This window comes from Phascolarctos cinereus, unplaced genomic scaffold, assembly GCF_003287225.1.
Source record: "Phascolarctos cinereus isolate Bilbo 61053 unplaced genomic scaffold, phaCin_HiC Scaffold_726;HRSCAF=1367, whole genome shotgun sequence".
Lineage (NCBI taxonomy): Eukaryota > Metazoa > Chordata > Mammalia > Diprotodontia > Phascolarctidae > Phascolarctos > Phascolarctos cinereus.
In genome coordinates, this window is record NW_027556098.1 from 356,983,191 (window position 1) to 356,997,577 (window position 14,387).

Sequence of the window (14,387 nt, forward strand, 5' to 3'; positions counted from 1 at the left end):
AGGTCCTCATCACCTTATACTGCAATAGCCTGTTGGTGGGTCTGCCTGCCACAAGTCTTTAGCCACTCCAATCCAACCTCCATTCAGCTGCCAAAGTGATTTCCCTAAAGTACAGGTCTGACTATATCACCCCCCATTTAATAAACTCCAGTAATTTCCTATTACTTCTAGGATCAAATTTTTAAAAATCTGTTTGGCATTCAAAGCCGTTTATAAGCTATCCCTATCCTTCTCCACCTTCTAGTCGTCAATCCAATAATACTGGCCTCATAGTTGCTCCATGAACAAGACACTCTATCACGTGGCTCTGGTCATTTTCTTGGCTATCTCCCATACCTAGAATGTTCTTCCTTCCCTCCTCTCCAACAATCTTCATCTCTCCCTCCTGGTTCTCTTCAAGTCCCAACTAAAGTCTCAACTTTTATAAGATCCTCTCCCAATCCCTCTTAATTCTAGGGCCTTCCATCTGTTAATTATCTTCTATTTATCCTACATATGGCTTGTTCCTACACATTTGTTTGCTTGTTGTCTCCCCCCATTAGACTATAAGTTCTTCGAGGGTAGAGTCTGTCTTCTCTTTTCTGTATCCCTAGAGCTTATCACAGTGCCTGGCACATAGTAGATGCTTCATGTTTATTGACTGATTATGCCTTGGATGCATTAACTAGGAAGGCAAAAGATCTGTCTATTATTGTTATGAGGTCAACAAATAGCTGATAACACACAAATACCTGGTATCTCTTTTTTCACGCTTGCATTTTTAGGCTGCTTATAATTTTCACATTCTATCTTCAGAAATAAACAATCAAAATGACATCTTAAATGGTCTTGCAAAATCATACAGAAAAGACAACTCCTGACGAGGAAGGATGGGCTTTCTCTGCAACCACAGGGAAGCTGGCATTCCTGTCCTCCCCAACCTACATAGTAGGAATAAGGCTCACATCTATTGCTTCCAAAGCAGCATTAATCCCTAGACAGTGTAATATCACACACACACACACACACACACCCCACACCATGGGAAAACCCTGGAAACACATGCTCCAAGGGGCTGGATCCTAAATCCTTGCTTTCTTTCTATACCAGAAAAAGTGACTTTCTACACTGCCAGAGTTGCAGCCCCCACATGAAATAACCAGAGTGCGGGCGAAATAGCTCGATCAAGACAGCTTGGGGAGGGAGGTTAGGTTTGTTAAAAAGAAAAGCAAATCTTAAATAAAAGAGATGAGGGCTTTTCATTACTGCCTCAAAAGAGCTAAAATTCTGCTTTGTGGTCTTACTAATCAAAACCTCAAAGGTTGGACCCTCACCTTTAATAGTTAAAAGAAAGAAGAGACACTGAAATCCACTGCATTATCTGAACTCTTCCTAGAAATGAATGCCAGGATGCAGCTTCCACAAGCACTCTGGGGAGCAAGGCTGGGAGCAATTCTAAAAACCTAAGCACTTAGAGCCAAATGAAGTGGGACACAGAAGTGACAAAGGGAACTCTTGGCACTGAGCTTCAGTACATGGGGCTATCTTGCCAAGGGCCAAGTGCCACAGACAGACCCAGCAGGATGCAGATTATTCAGACTTTCTAAAAGAAGCCAGGTTTCTTAGCCCTTTTGCTCGAGGTTGCTTCATTTCATCTCTTCTGATTAAGACTCACTCATTACCTCCTGCCCACTCCCATAAGCCTCCAGCTGACTCAGGTCACCCTCAGATAAGCATACTGAACCTCACGAAATCACACAGAAGAGCCATTTCCGGTGAAGACAAAACTTTTATTTTTTAAATTTTGGGGCTGAATCTGACATTCAAAGTTGGACTCGTTGTCTCGGGCCAAGAGTGGTTAAACCAAAATCAAAGAAACCTGCTACTTTGCAGCTTAATAGTAATTACTGGTCTCATTACCTGAAAATAAAAGCAATCATTTATTGATTTAAAACCAAAAAGAGATAACCAAAGGTAAATTCAATTTGGAAATAAGGTAGTATTCCAAAAAATGCAGCTAATGCTGCAAGTTGTGTTACCTTGGGCAAATCATGTAACCTTTCTGGGCCTCAGTTTCTCCTCCATAAAACGAATGAATTGAACTCAAAGGCCTCCAAGGTCCCACTTCCAGCTCTAGAGCTTCTGTCCTATCATGTTTGAATGATATCTTGTAGTTTGAACGAATCTTCATAGTCTGTCCCTTCAAGTACATTCCACATATCTCACACATAGCCCTCTACCAGCTCTGGCATTTTATACTCTATAATTATATCTACTTCCAAATATGAGCTCTGTTCCACATAAATAAAATGCCCATGGATCATAAATGAGCAGATCTGCTCTGAGAAAAGTATTCCAATCAGCCCAACTGAGAGCTGGTTTGATGGTCACACAGGAAGCACTCTGGACAGAGCTCCTTTGGGAGAAGTAGAGAAGAGCCAGATAGCAATTATTCTCCCTATTGACATATTCTATTTACAGAAAATGCTGAAACACTGAAGTAAGGCCAAGTCACGGGCTTTAGCCAGCTTCATCCCTGTCAGGCTGTATTAGTAGAAGCCTACTTGCCCAGACCAGCAAATAAGCAGGCTACATGGCTCAAGGGCACATTTGACCTGATTACCCTTTAGAGTGTGGGGACTGTGATTCCAATCGACAGACCAGGATGAGAGATTAGCAGGGGCTATGAATGTGCTAAAACCAGAATCTTCTTGGTAAGGAGCAAGACGTTAACCAAACAAGGGAGTTTTCAGTTCACTCAGTGAACAGGTGTTGCACATCAATTCTTTTTTTTTTTCTTTCCAGTACTAACTGGAACAAAAAACATCAGCAGTTAACTTACTTAACAGGAGTTACTTTTCCATAAAACTTACAATTGAAGGACCAAGAATTCAAATTCAGGGTCTTGAAACCCAAAGCTGTTTACTGTTTCATCCCCAACTCTCTAATTATTCATTTTCAGATACAAATAGTAACCCTATACCTCTTGAAGGTTATTAGTGAGAATAACATTCAGTCAGCTCCACCCAGTGCCCTGCCATGAGAAGTGGTTCTATTTGTGTTCTGTCATTTTTCAGTTGTGTCTGACTCTTCAAGACCCCTTTCTGGGTTTTTTTTGGTGGCAAAGATATTGGAGTGATTTGCCATTTCCTTCTCCAGCTCATTTTACAGATGAAGAAACTGAGGCAAACAGGGTTAAGTGACTTGCCCAAGGGTCACACAGCTAGCAAGTGTCTGAGGCCAGATTTGAAGTCTTAGCGCTCTATTCTGATTCTATTTAGGAGATGTAGTACGGTAAGCCAAAAATTGAGTCCCTAGATTTCAGTCTGATTGAACAAATTCTACTGCTAACTTATTACATCCTCTCCTGAGGAACTATCAAGGATTATCAATTTGAGGCAGTGTCAAAACTGAATTGGATTTGCCGCCCAATTATACTACTTCTCTCACTCATTATCACTATTGCACAAAGAAAGAAACAAGCACGTGTCTGAACAGTATCTCATAAGGCCAAAAAATAAAACCAAACCCAAATTATAATTTTCCACGGTAACTACAGTAAAGAACTTAAGAGGATAACAGGATCAGCTTTTTGAAGAGTGCTTCAACAAGAGACAGTGATTTGGTTTTAGTAGAGAAGGCAGACTGCCAGGGCTTCTGGTTTGCTTTAAGAAATCTCAATAGTCTGCCCCTTCAAGTGGATTCCATGTTCCTTAGCCTCCCACCCCAACTCCAGCCTCAACCTCTTCCCATCCTCCCCCTCCTTACCCAAACACTGAAAATTTGCACAGCTCATTGAAATTGTGGGATAACATAATCCCACAACCTTGTTCAAAGCTAGCTGGATTTCAGAATCCAAAAGGTTACAGTAACACAGTGATGGTTTTTGTTAACAGCCAGGGAACTTTACCCAGTATTTTTCCCCCAGCTACCATGCACTCAAATCATTATTCGAACAATCTAGAGAGTGAGAGATTTAGAATTAATAATTTATCACTTTCTTCTACTGCAATGTACTCAAGAAAATAGGACACTTTGGCAGGAGAAAGCTGCTGCTCAAGGCTCACAGTTATAATACATCCCATTAGTCATCTATCTACTGCACTCTTAGTCAGGTGCCTAGTGGACACATAAAAGAGGGGAATACAGATAAAATGTCACCTGGAGATGCTCTCTTTACTGGTGGAACAAAATGGATGCACTTCTGAAACACAGTACCTTTTCAGTAGGAAAAAAAGACTATTCTGGGTTCCTGAAATTAGGCTGGCCTCAATTTTTTCCCCAGGCTTATCTCCTAGAAATGATATCCTTTTCACATATACATAGCAGTCAAACTGGACCTCTCAATATTCTCTATCCATGCCTGGGTTCTTCATTCCTTCCACCTGGAATATGAGTACCTCCCCCAACCCCTACTCCCCATTCCAAATCTGGCTGTCCAACTGCTTAGGCAAAATCCAGCTCAAACATCACATCTTCCATAAAGTCTTCTGTGGCTCCCCATCCCTTTATTCCTCTCTCTACCAGCCAGAAGTGATCTCTTCTTCCTTTGTAGTTACACAGCATTTTGCTTGTACCTCTCACTGCATTTATCACATTCTATCTTGTATTTAATTTTATACAATCTAACATCTGCTCCTGGAATGCAAGGACAATGTACTATTAATCTTTGTATCCTCCAAAATCATTCGAGTAGAAGGAGCTCAATGAATATTTATTAAATGAGTGCCAGGATGGGCTGCAGACCGCAAATAATATTATCTCTATCAGAGCAAAGGATTCAGAAAGGCTGATGCCGCCTTTCCAATGTTTAACAATTTAACAATATTAACAAAATCTTAATTCTCTAGGGTAGAAAGTAAAAGAACAAAAAATGATAACTTCGACTAAGAGGAAGAAGAATTTTCCTTGAATCATGGAGGCTTTTATGAATAGGAAATTTTTTTAGCGATGGGTTGTATCCTGGTAGGCATGCTATAGGTACAGATTCAGACATTCCAATACAGTGATACATGTGGAAAGCACAAGGTGTCTCAATGGATAGAATGTTAGGCCTTATCCAGGCCTCAGTTAAGAGCTCAGTTCAAATCCAGCCTCAGACACTCACTAGCTATGTGACTTTGGGTAAGTCACTACCCACTTAACCACTGTTTGCTTCATTTTCCTCAACTGTAAAATGGGAATAATAATAGCATCTACTTTCTAAGGTTGTTGTGAAGCTCAAATGAGACATTTGTTTAGCACTTAGTATGACTTGCCTATCATGGATTAGGCACTACGTTAACACTTTGTTGTTGTTCAGTAGCTTTTCAGTTGTGTTCAACTCTTTTCAACCCCATTTGGGGTTTTCTTGACAAAGATAGGGGAGTGGTTTGCCATTTCCTTCTTCAGCTTATTTTATAGATGAGGAAACTGAGGCAAACAGAGTTAAGTGACTTGCCCAGGGTCACACAACTGGTAAATATCTGAGACCATATTTGCACTCAGGAAGATAAGTCTTTCTGACTACAAAGTGGGCACTCTATTAATTATTCCACCATCTTGAGGTGTTTTGCAAGGAACTTTTACTAAATTGGTTATTACCCAATCACTTCACTCTACTTCATCTGTAAATTAGATATGCTCTCAGTCCAGCTTATCTGTGAGGCTCTCCTTGACTACTCCACTCTAAATGTTCTCTCCCTCCTTCCTCCTCTGCACTCCTATGACATTCACTTAGCATCTGTACCACACAATGTAGTAATAAATTATAGTCTGTCTTGTACTGCTCATTATGAGCAGTAAAATTTGTGAGGGCCAAGGGCTCTGGATTTATAAACAGTGAGCCTGGGTTAGAATACAGGTTCTGCAAACAGATCAGCTCAGAAACAATTCCTAGCAAGAAGAAAAAATTTAGAAACTTGTAACTGAAACAATTTCTGAAGCACTGAACTACCTAGGTCTGTGGCAAGTGGATAACATGCCAGCCTTGAAGCGAAGAAAACCTGTGTTCAAATCCTGCCTCTGACACAAATAGGTTTTGTGACCCTAGCCAAGTCACAACCTTTTAATGTTTTAGGCAATTCTCTAAGACTATGAGTTGCAGAGAAAGTGCCCAATTGCATTGGAAAAGGGAATTTCCTCACTTGAGAATTCTCTATACAAATGAAGTCACAAGTCCTGTTTCTATCCCCAGTTTAATGAAAAGCTGGGGAAAAAAAAGGAAAATGGGGAATTTATGAACCAAATTCAAGTGGAGGCTCTTATCAGACCAATTACAAAAGCATTTTGTAAACTTTCAAATGCCATATAATATCAGCTATAGTCTTGAACAAGTGTTCTGGGGGACGCAGTCACCTCTAAGAGGGAAAATAATGAGGCAAATGCCAGCTGGGTCCCCCAATAGTTACATGAAGACCTCCAATAGTGTTAAAAAATCACTGGCATAGGGGCAGCTAGGTGGCATGGTAGATAGAGCTCCAGCCTTGGAATCAGGAAGACCTGAGTTCAAATCCAGCCTCAGACACTTGACACTTACTACCTGTGTGACCCTGGGCAAGTCACTTAACCCCAATTGCCTTACCAAAAAAAAGCCAAAACAAAAATCACTGGCCTTTAGACTTGGGCTCACACTCTGACATTTGACTCCCTGAAGAACCTTGGAATTTCTTCTTCTTTTTTTTTGGCGAGGAAATGTGGTTAAGCGACTTGCCCAGGGTCTGACTCAGCTAGTGACAAGTCTCTGAGTCTGAATTTGAACTCAGGTCCTCCTGACTCCAGGGCTGGTGCTCTATCCACTTCACCACCAACTGCCCCAGGATCTTGGTATTTCAGAGCTGGAAGAAGTTATCTAACCCAATTCAGACCAGAAGAAGAATTCCTTCTCCACATTTCCTACAAGTTATTATCCAGAATATCTAGCCAAAATGGCTGCCTAAACAGGAGGCAGACCACTCAACTCTCAAATATCTAGTCCTGCAAAACCCTGAAGTTCCCCTCAGGATAAAATTCAATAAAAAACTGCAGTGACTTTTTCCATCCCAGAACTGGAAAAAAAAAAAAGAAAAAAAGTTGGCTAGAAGGCTACAGTAATATGAAAGGGAGCCAATAAGCAAAGCTATGGCCAGCATCTGTCCAGTGCAACCAGAGCCAGGTCATGTGTAGCCTTCAAGTCTCTGTGTCCAGAGCAAATAAGAGTAGATGTTTCCCCCTGAGAAAATCCCAGGGAATTCAGCAAGTTCTAGGATGAAGACCATGAAAGTAAAAGAGTGCAAAGGCAGTAGACACCTGTAGCACTCACTCATTACAGGACAGTCCAGGCCCAGTAGCTCCAATGTCCCTCACATTCTTTCCCCAGATATCAGAGGGCACTGTGAAGATCCAACACTCTGAACCTCAGATTCAGGCGAGGCCCAATCCTGGGATGTGGAGATCAGTACAAGAATCTAGGGGACCCAAAGCAAGACCAAGGTTGGCCAAGCAACCCATTCAAAAGCTCAGCAGCAGGCATAGCATGGTCCTGACACAAAACTCTGAGGCAGAAAACAAATATGGAGAGGGCAGCAAATCAAAAACACTAACTAGTGTCAAAAATTATTGCAAATCTAGATATTCCCCCAAATAAGAAACAAGTAATGCTGTAATAACTGCAGACACTCAAAGGAAAAAAATGGACTTTTCTACAAGGCTTACATGAGTACCCAAAAGAGATAAAGCAAGAAAAAAAATTAAATAAAAGTCCTTGAGGAAAAAAATTAAAAAATTAAAAGACTATAACTTTAAAAGAGAAAGTGGCAGATCTTACCCAAGAAATATCAGAATGGAGCAAACTGAAGTCAATGATTATGACATAAGACAGCAAGAAATATTGTAACAAAACCAAGATTGAAAAAACACAAGAAAATATAAGATATGTGATAACAAAAACAACCAACTTGGGAAACTGGTCAAAGACAGATGACTGGACTCACTGAAAACCTTGATTTAAAAAAAAAATTAAAAAGCCTCAACACTGTATTTCAAGACATTATAAGAGTTGTATAGATTCATTAGACCCAGAGGTCAAAGTAAAGACAGAAAGAATCCACTGATCACCTCCAGGGGACAAAAAAAAAAACTCACAAAGGAAAAGTCCCAAGAATGTCATAGTCAAAATCCAAAGCTGTTATATCAAAGAAAAAATATTGCAAACATCCAGAAAGAAGTAGTTTTACTTTATTTTATTTTACTACCTTTAGGATCACAGAAGACCTGGAAGCTTTTACTTTAATTGGGAGAAAATACAATATTCCAAGAGGCAGCCAAAGGGAAAAAAAAAAGGCTCACAACCAAGAATAACTTATCCTGCAAAGTGGAATATAACCCTACATGGGGGAAAAAAATGGACCCTTAATGGAATAAAAGACTTTCAAGCATTTCTTATGGAAAGACCAGAGCTGAGTGGAGATTTTGAAATATAAAGATTGGAGTCCAGCAAAACCTAAAAAGGAAATGATGAAAAAAACGATTTCAGAGAATCCTGGGTAGTATGACCTTATATAGAGTTAAGTGATCAAAACAAGGAAAACAATTTATACAAGGAAAAGGACACTGTAAAGAAAAACAACTTTGAAAAGACTTAAGAACTCTGATCAATGAAATGACCAACCCATGTCTCCAGAGGATCTACAATGAATGAAGCCTATCACCCAACCTTCTGACAGAGAGTTGATGGAGCAGAGATATATATCTCTTTGGACATACGTAGGTTCATTTTTGTAAAGCTAAGTTTATTTGTAACAAAGGTTCCCCCCAACTCTTGGTTTTTAATGGGGGGAAAGGGCGTCAGTGGGAGGGGTGACCAATAGTAATATGCAAAAAAAGAGGTCCATTGTAACATTTTTTTAAAATGCAGAACCCTGTGACCCAGTGGCATCACTCCTAATTGTATACCCCAAAGGCACTGTGCACTTTATAAATATAACCTCATTTGATACTCATAACCACCCTGGGAGAGAAGTGCTGTTATTATCCTCATTTTACAACTGAGGCAGCAGAGGTTAAGTAACTTGCCCAGAGTCACACAGACAGGAAGTGTCTGAGGCAAAATTTCAACTCATATCTTCCTGACTTCAGGCCCAGCATATACTGTGCCACCTCAAGGCCTCATAAATTTATATAGCCCTTTAATATTAGCAAAGTGTTTAACCTGTTATCTAATTTGATCCTCAAAGTACACCACCATATGTCATCAAGTGCTAGATTGTGAAGTACAGAGAAGAATATCTATTTCCAAATTTCTTTGACAATATACTATTTAGCATAGTTTGAGGAAATAAGATTTTCTTTTGTGCTGAATCGTTACTCATTTAATTAAAATACTCTCACATAAGCCTGGAAATAGTCAGCTATCCCAGCAAAGCATCAACTAGAGGAAAAATTTGTTTAGGTCAGGTTTATGTCAATTAAGATTTTCTCCACTATAATTATACAAGCACCAACAAACAGAAGGCTGATGTTATAAAAATTGTTAAATATGGTAGTCATTTGTTTCTCACTATCACCATAACCACTATCATTTCCCTTAAAAAATGTAACCAAAACCTCTACTATTATACTATTAAAAATAAATGCCACTTGTTGTAGATTCTTGTATTAACACCCCAGCACTGCTCTCCAACTTCAAAAGGCCAAATTTGGGTCAGTAGACAGGCAGAGTTTTCATAAGCTAAAGCTTCTTTCTCAACTTCTCCATTTCATCAATCCCAGCAGAACACTGTCAATAGAATAAACAGCAGAAGGAAAGGAATAGTATTTTCCTCTGAAACTAAGCCTCCTTTGTATTGTTTGCCAGGAGGAAACGCTCAACTGGTGAAATGATATTCAGGAAGTAAGCACACCTTATGAAACCTTCAGTAAGGTAACCTTTCTATGCAAAAGCCAAAGGATGCATTACTCTAGTAATAGACAATCTGTTTGGATTTCAAAGTCTTTCATAACTCCAGCCCTTTCTTCCTTTCCAGTTTTCTTACTCCTTACTCCCCTCCAAGTACTCTTCACTATTGGCCTCCTTGCCCTTCCTTGCACAAGACACTCCATCTCCTAATTCAATATTTTCACTGATACCCTCTCACTCCTCCCTCTGCCTGAAAACTCTCCCTCTCTACCTGTGGCTTCCCTGGCTTCCTTCAAGTCTCAGCTGAAATCTCACCTTCTGCAAGAAGCCTTTTCTAATCCTCCTTAATCTTTGTGCCTTTCCTCTGAGACCATTTCTAATTGATCCTGTATATGTCTTGCTGGTACATGGCTTTTTTGCTTGTTGTATCCCCCATTAGACTCCTTGAATGTAGGGATTTTTTTAGTTTTTTGCCTTTCTTTGTGTCTCATGCACTTGGTACATAGTATGCTCTTAATAAATGCTAACTGACTGATTGACTGAAAAAAGAATTGTGTTTGATAACCATCTTAAAATAACAAAGCCAATTTACCTAATTAAGCAAGAATTAAATTTGTTTCTTAGGCAAGCAAAAACCTAAATAATGCCCCTTGGGCTCAGGTTACTTTCCTATTAACTAGCAAACTGTTTCTCTTCTCACTCTCCAACCCAGTCATCCTTTAAAATCGATCTAAAGGGCAGCCAGATGGCACAATGGATAGAGCACCAGCCCTGGAGGCAGGAATATCTGAATTCAAATCTGGCCTCAGATATTTACTGGCTGTGACCCTGGGCAAATCACTCAACCCCAACTGTCTCCAACAAAATAAAATAAAATGGATCTAAGAATGCATAAATGAAAACTATTCACTTTATGACCATGAAACCACTAGAATTATTAATTCATACCTGTTGATGAACACAAAGCACTGAGACAAAGACATGCATAAAATAGATGCAGGATTTTCAGCCACTCTGCAGGTCTTTGCCAACAACTTCCTGATAAAATCCAGGAACCAATGTCTAATTTAACTTCCAACTTCTTCTCCATGGTCTTTATGACAGGGAGAAACAGAACTCTGGAAAAACACAAGGAAGAGAAATTACCTGCCAAGTAATTAATAATTTGTTTCTTAGAAAAGTGAACTAAAAAAAGGATATGAGAGATTTGAAGAAGAGGAATTCCAGGTTTTCCTTTCCTCCTCATCTCTGCCAGTAAATTTTAAAACTTTATAACTTTATGAGCTTTATAACATATCTTATAATTACCAGGGCAACAACACAGCAAAGGATATGAAGTAAAGCCATTATAACAGGTAGGCATTTCACACCTAGTTACTTTCTAGTCATTATCGAATAGTAAATCAGCACCTTTGTCCTTTTCCTTTCATGAACCACCCTCCACCCACACATCTCCCTTACATCTTTGTATTCATTACTTAAAAAAAAGAAAAACATCCTAGTAATATTATGAGGCTTTAATGAGTTCTGAAGAAGCATTCAAAATCTATTCCAAATGTGCAGCTGTCAACCCAGCCTGGCAAGAAGCACAGGTTGGCAAACCCAAACATCACTAAGCTTAGCAAATGTGCTAAGCACACAGGGCAGACTGTCATCACTTTGCTATCTGTGCTGGCTAGTACCAGTGAAGAAAAGATTCAGGGTGCTACAGAGCTAAGTTACAGCCAACCCAAGGCAGATTTTCACTAAGCACCAGGCATCTTGAGAAACTAGACTCTCTCATTCAATGCTTTGCTCCCAATGATTTTCCAAATGTGATTTTGGCTAAGGATGGTGAGGGGAAAAGCAGGGGAATGATACTTGAGAATTCATAAACTATACCAATACCGTATCTGCTCTACCAGATATAATGGAGAGCCATGGAAAACACCACGATAAAACTACCAACCTAGAATGTAAGGGGTCTCTATGTAACTTATTACTTATCTCATACACAAAGTCTATCCAGATTCTCCCCAGTTTCTCGGGCTCTTCCCAACATAAATTACTTTGTAGATGATTTGTATTTAACTTTCTATGCAGATGTTGTTTCCCCAAACAGAGCAGAAGTTCCTTGAGAGCAGGGATTGTTTACTTTTTGTCCTTGGATCCCCTGAATTCAACATAACCCGTCACAAACTAAGTACCTAATAAATATGCTCCTTACTTGTTGAACTGAATTACCTACACAGGCCCATCAAAAAAATTCTTCCATTAGTGATGTGGGTGACTCAACACCTATCAACAGTACCTTGAGAGGTAGGCGAATGTGGGCATTGTGAAAATGAATAGTCTTCAAAGCAGAGAATAGGAGTAATTAACACCACTAGGTTGACAGAGGTGGTTAGAGGCTCAACATTTTGCACAATGAAACTGACAGGCACAGAGGCTAATTTATACTTAAACACCAAATAAGACCTTCCTGTAAAATCTACAGCAGAGCCAAAAGGCAGAAATTGTTACTAAGATCTAGGCAAGAACTTTCTGACCAATAGCACAAACCACAAAGCAGGCCACTGAGGCATAAAAGGATAATTATTAGAATTCAAAGGGCAAAAACCTGGGGAGAAAAGGCACACCCCCACACAGTGGAACCCAGAAAAGCTTACAATACTTCAGGCATTTGGGGCATTACAAATACACCCAAAATAAAAGCACTCTGTTGCAGCAGCTGTTTGAAGGAGCAGGGGGTAATGTTTACTTAATACTTTAGGTGGATGGGGGATGTATCATAGTTCAGTCTGTCAACTATATACGTGGAACTCCATTTATGTACTCAGCGATAAGATATGTTTGAAGGGCAAAGAATGCCTGAAACAGCCTACTCAGATGGTATTAGTAATCAAGAATAAAGCTGTCAGAACAACAACAACAAAAAAAACCCCAAAAACCACAACCAAAAAAACAAAAACCCACCACCCCTGCACAGCTAAAAGATATTTGGGAAAGTTACAGAACAGACTGTCATGAATAGTTTTGCTTATATTTGCACACATTGTTTTCCAAATAGCTTGGAAAAATGAACAGATTGTTCTGGGAGGTCGTATTCCAATTTGCTCCTTAGTTGCTAGTCTCCTAATCATAGAAGAAATAGTAGAAAAAGTCAGCTAATGCTTTTCACAAATTTTAACATGATTAACTTCGTACCAGCTTCCTAGTAGACAAGAAAGTCCAGCGAGAAGCTACAAAAAAGGAGATGGAAAGACTCCTTTTTTCCTTTCCTATTTGAAATGTGGGGTCTTCTATCTCTTCAATTTTACTATAATTCTTCCTACTCTCACGTATGCAGCATGGAGTGGTTTATTTTGTGTCGATTAGGCAATCTTCAAAACCCTGCATCACTTAGTTTTCTGACGACCACCAGTCCTCCCCTACCCCCACCACCCCCTTTCTCTAACATAATTGCAAAGTTTGAGTAGTACCTTTCTCTCGCTCCCTTAATCATTTTAAGGCTTGAAATGAACCCTAAACATCATATGACTTTTCTTATGAACTGCAGAAGTCACTGGCCACAGTAAAAGCATGTGGAGGAAGGAGGCAGCACAAATACAGGCAAGCTTTTCTGTCCCATTACTGCATAGCTGGATATCACGACCTCTTGGTACTTGTGTCTACACCGTGAGTAAACACTGTCAAGCCAACATGAGAGTCGAACGAAGGACTGGGACGCCCATTAGGGCCCATTCAACTTTCAACAAGCAGTTATTAAGCATCTATCAAGTGACAGGTACTTGCTTAGGCACTAGGGGAACTAAGACAAAAACGAAACAGCCCCTGCCCTCACGGAGTTTTCCGTTCTAAATGGACGGGCCGGAAGCCTTTGCGGGAGATGGGCTGGGAGGTCCCAGTCCTAGGCCAGGAGCCAGGACCGGGGGTGCAGCTGACCCCTCCTCCCCCTCCCACCTACCCGGGGCTCAGGGCCGGGCGGCGGCAGCGGCTCCTTGGCGAGTCTCGGCCTCCTCCTCCTCTGGCTCCATGGGGGAGGCGGGAGTTGGGCCTCGGGACCAGCCTGGGCTGGGCTGGGCCGGGCCGGGCCGGGCCGGGTTGAGCCGGGGCCACACGATGGACAGGCGCCCTCAAGGGAGCGGCGAAGACCTGCTTCCCTCCTCCCTCTCTGCTCGCTCCGGCCCTCGGCTCCCCAGCACCAGGAGACCCGCACTCCACTAGGCTCCTAGGGGCAGGTGCCTTCCACCTCAGCCTCCCTAGACGGACAGCGACCGCCGGATGTGGCCTGGGCCTCCACCCGGAAGTAATACTCCTGCCGCCACTCCCCCCCGCCCGGAAGGGCAACTTGGATACCAGGTCCATGATGGAGGAGGGGTTGGGAATGGGGGGGAGGGGGAGAAGAGGCAGAGAGACCCTAGGAGGGAGCGAAACTGTGCCAAGGAGAGGGAAACAAATCCTCTGCCGCATTTCTGCCGCGTTTCTGAGAAATCTGGTACCATCATTTCCCCTTCTAACAACAGTCGAGAGCAAAGGGGAGCAGTGCCCATAAGCAAAATGGCGGGAGCGGGGG

At 41.1% G+C, this 14,387-nt stretch overlaps 1 protein-coding gene across 1 annotated transcript in view; it reads right to left on the reverse strand.

Annotated features, from left to right (window-relative positions):
* Positions 1–14,117, reverse strand: part of KIAA0319L (KIAA0319 like) — an 86,766-nt gene extending 72,649 nt beyond the window's left edge. Inside the window, exons 1-2 of the mRNA XM_020983695.2 lie at positions 13,779–14,117; positions 10,781–10,950 (exon numbers count right to left, since the gene is read on the reverse strand). Of these exons, the coding sequence (XP_020839354.1) occupies positions 10,781–10,922 (142 nt within the window). The 5' untranslated portion in view covers positions 10,923–10,950; positions 13,779–14,117. The remainder of the gene's footprint in view (positions 1–10,780; positions 10,951–13,778) is intronic.
* Positions 14,118–14,387: the final 270 nt, after the last annotated feature.